This window comes from Sturnira hondurensis, unplaced genomic scaffold, assembly GCF_014824575.4.
Source record: "Sturnira hondurensis isolate 20B ecotype Veracruz unplaced genomic scaffold, ASM1482457v3 Scaffold0015509, whole genome shotgun sequence".
Classification (NCBI taxonomy): domain Eukaryota; kingdom Metazoa; phylum Chordata; class Mammalia; order Chiroptera; family Phyllostomidae; genus Sturnira; species Sturnira hondurensis.
Window position 1 is genome coordinate 11696882 of NW_028088140.1, and position 6829 is coordinate 11703710.

At 44.1% G+C, this 6829-nt stretch overlaps 1 protein-coding gene across 6 annotated transcripts in view; it reads left to right on the forward strand.

The window, feature by feature from the left end:
• Nucleotides 1–4280, forward strand: part of DCP1B (decapping mRNA 1B) — a 69033-nt gene extending 64753 nt beyond the window's left edge. For 5 of the 6 annotated variants that reach the window (XM_037064775.1, XM_037064777.1, XM_037064779.1 and 2 more), the window contains exons 8-9: nucleotides 1524–1775; nucleotides 4049–4280. In XM_037064775.1, the coding sequence (XP_036920670.1) occupies nucleotides 1524–1775; nucleotides 4049–4129 (333 nt within the window). In that variant the 3' untranslated portion in view covers nucleotides 4130–4280. The remainder of the gene's footprint in view (nucleotides 1–1523; nucleotides 1776–4048) is intronic. The other variant, XM_037064776.1, reaches the window with a different exon arrangement.
• The last annotated feature ends 2549 nt before the right edge of the window (nucleotides 4281–6829 follow it).

The window sequence follows — 6829 nt, forward strand, 5'->3', positions numbered from 1 at the left end:
TTTATAGATCATTTGTCCTTCAAGGAAGACAGTTCTTTATGTTCATCAATAATTTAGAACAATGAGAAAACCACAAGCTATTCCATTGCCTGTGAGTAACAGCTGGAGATTGGACTTTTTTTCTCATTTGGATTGGTACAAATTCATTGAAAATGCAGGAGGTTTAAAAATTAGGAAGTTCTCCCAATTACATTCAACATTATTGTGTGTTTGTCATATTTTAGCAAATAGCTTATAATGGTTCCTCAAAACTCTTCCACTGTTTTTGAAAACCAAGGTCATAAGTCTGTATCATAAGTCTTTGGGTCTGTGAGGCACTGAGTCAGATGCTCTTGTTTATTTTTCATTAAAATCTCAAATCTGGGTATGTATTTCTGTGGAAACAGTATTCGTCACTCATCCTCACCCCCATTTCAGTGTAATATCATGCCCTTGTTTATACGACTTTTTCTCTCTGATGCCTTAGATTGGGCACTGAGAAAATTGGGGTTGACACTTGGACCTAAATGTCTGCATGCGCAATTCTTTTCTTTCCAGTGCTCACAGGTGGGGTGCTGGGTAAGGAAGTATTCCTGTCAGCCCATACTGTGCTGGCCATCCGCCTTTGGGAGTGTCCATCTCAGCCCCTCTCCTCATAATAGCAGGTAGTGACAATTAAATAATCTGCCTTCCTTTAGGCTAATTTCTGCCCCAAAAGATACCAAGAGCAATTATAAAATTACAGCAGCCTCTAGATCGCTGGCCTCTGTACCCCCAACTTGAGCTTTTGTGGGGCATTACGAGGCTGATAAGGCCTTCTTTTCTCTCATTTGAGTTAGAAACAGATGAGAGAGAGCTGGAGGAGTCAGTCAGACAGGAATCAAAGTGTCACTTGCATAACCGGAAAAGGTATCAGAGACCTTGGTTTTAGGTTTGTTAGCCAAGCGAGGCAGGCAGATTGGCCCAAGCAGACAAGTGACTGGCAGTACTCTTCATGACCAGCCCCCAGGGGCTTGCCCCTGCCATGAGAAAAGCAGCAAATGTATGCTCTCTACAAGCAGACAGATCCTTCCCATCAGGAAGGATGCAAGAGGCAGGGACCCGGGACTCATGCCTCTCTCCTGGTGAGCGGTGAGTGAGGTGGGAAGCTGTGTACCTCCAATAACTCACATAGTTTGTTGGAACTTTAGGTCACAGTGGTAGACACCTAGCCCTGGGGCAAAGGCCAGCAATGCTAAATGCATGTTGCCAAGTGATGGCAGTAAAGCAGAAAAATGAAGTGTTGCTCAGAGATCAAGCTCTATGTGCAGTGGGAAGAGAGTCACCTCAGCAGACTGTGCCAGAACTGCTTAGTAACAAGGGAAACATGGAGACTCAAACAGGAATCAGTTCTCCTGTGAGCTTTTCCCATCTAGTGAAGTTGTGAGCAAGATTTAAACTCACCTATATTCACTCTTGTAAGTGAGTGGCCTCTTTGTCTCTGTTTCTGTTGTTTCGATGAGTAGCTACATACTCCTTCCCTCCATGCACATGTTTGTCTTAAGCAGGTCATCTCACCTCAGCGCATCCCTGCTACAGCTGCTCCTTCTCTGCTCATGTCCCCCATGGTGTTCACACAACCCACCTGCAGCCTACCAAAGGAGAGGGACAGTGGGCTCTTGCCCCTTGGAAGCCAGGAAGCAGCTGCCACCTCCACCAGCCTCCTCCTGCCTCTGCAGAGCCGGGAGCCCTCCGTACTCAGCAGCAGCCCACTTACCAAGCTGCAACTTCAGGAAGCCCTGCTGTTCCTCATTCAGGTAAGGGAAGCCCATCGTCTCTCTCCTGCCTTTATCAGTTTGGCTCACCTGCTGGTAGCCACTCCAAGGTAAGGACTCAGTGAGTGCCTACTTAAGTACTGCCCATGAATAAGAGGGCAGTAAGAATAAGAGGGCGATGTAACAACTCACCCTGAACCACAGTAGCTCTGTACTTAGCTGGATGCGATTCATAATACTAACTGCGGCTTTTGGGGTCTCAACACTTTAAGGATTTTATAAGTTGGAGGACGAAGTCCTTCAGTCTGTCACCTGTCAGAAAAGAAAGGAGCAGACAGTGTGTGATTAAGGATTGCAGATGCTATGGAGTAGCCAAACTGAGAGCTCACCACTGGGTGCAGAGGTGATATCATCGTGAGCGAGTGGTAGTGCTTAGTTCAAGCAGACTGTTGGACAAGGAACAAGCAGGTGGGGAGCAAGGGATGGCTGTGACTGCTGAGGGCATGTTTTACAAATAATGTTGGAACCTGCTGACAGGACAGGATAGAATGATGGGCCTTCATCAGCAGGCGTGTGTCTTACCTGTCTCTATGAAATAATAACAACGGAAGCTAACATGTATTCTGAGCTTTGTGTCAGGCTCTGTTGTAATGCTTTCCATACGTTCATTCATCTAATTCTTATACAACCACACTGTTATTTTTTCCATTTTAGAGACAAAGAACCTGAGGCTATGGCCTGCGGTCACACAGTAGATAAGCAGCAGAGCTGGGTGGGATCCAACCCCTCTGGCTCCAGAGTGCTCCCTCCCACTGCCCACAGGGGGCGCTGCAGTGGTAACAAGACTGCTGTCCACTTGACAAAGCACATCCTCGAGTAAATGACAGGCCTTGAAGAGTGAAATGCTTATCTCCAGACCCAGGCCCCTCAGTTAACATCTTTAGGTATCTTTTCAATAGACAGTATAAGAAAATTGTTGTGATATTTGGCATAATCTCCAGATGGCTTTTAGAGAGCAGGCTAGTGCTTTGCAGCTGTTTCATCTTAAAAAGAAAAATGGCCTCTATAAGTAAAAAACATTTTTTAAAGGTGACACATTTTAGAGAGAACGGAAGCAATAGGGCTAGAAATCAGCTATCACTGTGGAAGTGGAAGAATGTCTGCTAAGGAGGGGCAACAAATGGGTGTGTCTTACTGGTGCACAAATATCAGGGCACCAGCAGTTTCTGCCTTTTTAAGCCATTAGTGGTAAGTTCATGAGGACTTAGATAGGACTTCTGTGAGCAACAAAAAAAAACCAAAACCAAATTTGAATTTTAATGTTCCAAATTTCTTACGGCTCACTTCATTTAAATTGCTTGTTGCAAAGATCTTCATGCAGGAGCCAAGATGCCAGAAGTCCAGGGCGGTCCCCAGACCTTGACAGTGGGACATGGCTTTCCCTCCACTCTCTGCATACATTTTACTTTTCTCGTGTTTTAGACATGTTTTCCGGATGGACAGTTAGAAGTCATAAGCAATCGTTTTTAGTGTTTGCCTGTTGATAGGACACAGTAGGGACTTTGTGACCACTTTGTAGGAAAAACAGGGATAAGCAGCTCTCCTTCACTGCACGAGAATAATGCTAACTCTATGTGTGGGGTGCTGAGAGGGAATGAAGGAGAATGTGGTATGTGGGTGAACTGCTAAAGCTATAAAGGATTTGCGTAGGAGGCAGAAGTCTCCAGAATTAAAAACAAAACCACTGCTTAGACCCGTGATTCTCCCTCAGCCCTTAGCCAGGCAGAAGAGCCTGCCAGTCTAACTTCTGTCCACTTGCCAAGGCCAAAAACTTTCAATAACTAATGCGAGCATTATACTGGCTTTGATGAGATGCCAGTGAAGCATATTGCAAGCAAAATCTTAAGTCGTGCCAAAAATAAAGCATTGGAGGACCTTTAAGAACCACTAACAATCTATCTCCTAACCAAGCTTTGAACCCTCTGACCTAGATCCAGTCCTCCATATCCAGCCCTCTGTGTTTTCGCCAACAGACCCAGGCTTTTCATGAGTGGGCCTCGTTCCATACACCCCATGGCTGGGTGGCCCATCTGTGCTGTGTGTAAAATACTGGCCATTGACAACCAGCAGCAGACTGCCTGGCCTGGCCTTTAGTCCCACCTGACACTCAGTGTGCAATTTCACACTACCAGCTGTTAGACAGGTAGAGAGGAGCATCGTAGGGTCAAAGTGCCAGTTCAGCTCCAAGAAAAGGAAGCCTTTTGTCTCTGCCCACTAAATCACATTCCCTCGGGTCTTCTGATTTTGTTTTCCAGAATGACGACAACTTCTTAAATATAATCTACGAAGCGTATCTCTCCAACATGACACAAGCAGCCATGAAAAAGACTATGTGAAAGCAAAACACTTTAAAACTGATTTTCAAGGTCCTCCAGCTCAAGGTTCTTTCCTGTTAAGTGTTGTTACCCTAAATGTTTCTGCCTTTTAAAAAACAGTGTGTGTGATGTGAAGTAAATGTTTCAGACATTTTTTCGTCAAGCTCTTTTTTTAAAAAACAAGTCCTTCAGCATAACTGCTACCAAGAATTGAATGGGTAAAAAAATTCCTTTGCTTATATCACAAAGTAAACACCAAGCTTAATTTTTTTTTCTTACGTGTATGGGACCATTTGGAGAAAAATTAGCCTCTTGTTCTGGAAACTTGGTTTCTTTTTCAAAAGAAAAAGAAAGGTTAGTTTGTGAACACGGAGCACGTGACATGTTCCTGTTGCTGAGCTCCACGTACCTAATTGCACGCCTACCACAAGGTGGCAGTGTCACCCCGCAGACTCACCTGCACAGCCCTTACCCCCACTTTGGAAGTAATGCTGGTTTGCTTGAACCAGACAAAATAAACCTTTTGTTTTTAAAAATCCAATTGGCATATTTTCCCTGGGCCTTTGAAGGAAAATTATTTATAAATGTATTTATATCTAGTTTCTAGAGGAGAGTTGTTCTAGGAGTCCACAAATGGCCCAATTTCCAGTAACACCTCGTTTATCCCAGCTCATGCCGTTTCTTTTGGACCCAACTGTAGACTATGCCTGCCTATACTTCCAGATGAACATTTTATTGCTTTTATCAAAACGTGCTGAGAGGAAGGTCACAGAGGATTTTAAAGTCTTTTCTTAGCTTCTAAGGATGGTTCAGGGGCATAATGATAAGGCTTCTTCAAGCTCTGTAGCAGATTGGTCTTTATATTCAGAAATGAGGAGCTCAGCCTTGGGAGGGATCAGAGAGAGCCCTTGCCAGGATGTTAAGGCCAAAAAGAGTGGGCGTGGGAATTACTTCCTGCTGAGTATTAGTAATAAATAAAGCTTTGCATTTCTATAGCCCTTTTTATTCTGGATCATAAAAAATATATTTAGATGACTGCACAGAAGTAGTTCTATTCTCATTTTATAGGTCATAAAAGGAGGCACAAGAAAAGTAGGTCTCCTCACAGCTTCTTATGCAGAGAACTGGGCTTTTGGCTCTAGACCTTCATTCAGGTGCACCATCAAGCAAAGGGCTGATCTGAAGACCACCTTCGGCTTCTCCCAGGAGAGTACTTCTGAGGAGAAGGCGTGGGCAGGAAGGCAGTGACACCCACTGAACCCTCGTTATGTACACAAGGCGGAGGAGTGTGCTGTTGTCCTCCTGTGTTTGGGAAGGGACGGTCTCTTTTGTTTCTTTGATATCTCCTACAACATCTAGCACAGTGAAAAACCCATGTGATATTCTGACAGAATATTTGGGATTGATTAGTAATTGCTCATATAATATCTTAATATTCTTATGAGGAGACTAGGGCAAGGAGAGAGACACTCATGGACACATTACCTAAAATCAATGACCGTGCTCACATCGAGAATACAGAGACTAAAACTGGAACAAAATCAATGGTATACGTAACTGCTGGCCACCTTTCTTTTTTTATCTCTTTGATCTTTATTACATGGTTAGAGTTTCTTCTCTCAGTAAGGAGAAATGAATTCCATTCTAAATGTTTCTGATATATTTGAGATAGCAAATGGCTAACTTCATGAAAAAAATTTTTTGCCTCAGCATTAAATAAGATATAAAGGAGTATCAGTTACAGCAGCTAATATGAAAAGATGCACATGAAGTGATAAAGGAATGAACCCCAGCCCAGTGAGGACAGACCTGCACTGCAGGCTACACCCAGGCCTCTGTGGGTCAGCACCATAGGAATTGTTTTGAAAGTAGTAAAGTCTCCATCCTTTACTAGAATGATATACTTTCACAGTGACAGGCCCAATTCATTTGGACCAAAGACTAAGTTACCATCTTAAAGGACACTTGGTTCTGAGGTACTTATTCCTTCTATATGGTGAAGCAAAGAAGAGCTCTGAGGAATGGATCAGGAGGTTATCTAAGGCACCCAAAATTAGATTTCATATATAAAACAAACTTCTTTTTCCCACTGCCACCACAGTTCTGAGACCAGCACTGACCCCACTCCCAGGCATCGCTGACTCCCAGGCAGCAGTTCCAAGCTAACTGAATTCAGACGGAACCCTGAGGTTCTGTTTCTAAAGGCAGCATTGCCTGATGCTGTGGGTTTCATCCTTGTCTAAGTTATAGAAGTCAGGTCTGCCTGGTGCAGAGGACAGAACACAGGCTTTGTCAGAGAGACTCGCCTTCAGTACCTGGACAAGGTTCTTCACACACTGTTTTCATTTGTAAAAGGAAAGTAATACCCAGCCAACAAGGTCCTTATGTTTATTAACTAGGAACAACACATGTAAAATGCCTCCTCCTGCCATGCACTCGCAAGTACGAGTTCCCTCCTGCCCCTCTGCCTCATCTGCTTTGCCCAGGCCTCAACGCTGGGTTGAGGCCCCCCCAAGGCTGGGCTGCAATCCAGCTGCCAGCCACCATGACCTAAGTGTTCTGCCTGACATCGACATGTGTGTCTGTGGGCACTTAGCTCTACTTTGTTCTCCTTTCACTTCTTTATCAATAAAATAATGCTTATCCCTTCCTGCCAAAGCAAGTGCCATGAGCTCTTTAAGACAAAGATGCCAGTTTAACCCACGATGATTGTTGTTACTG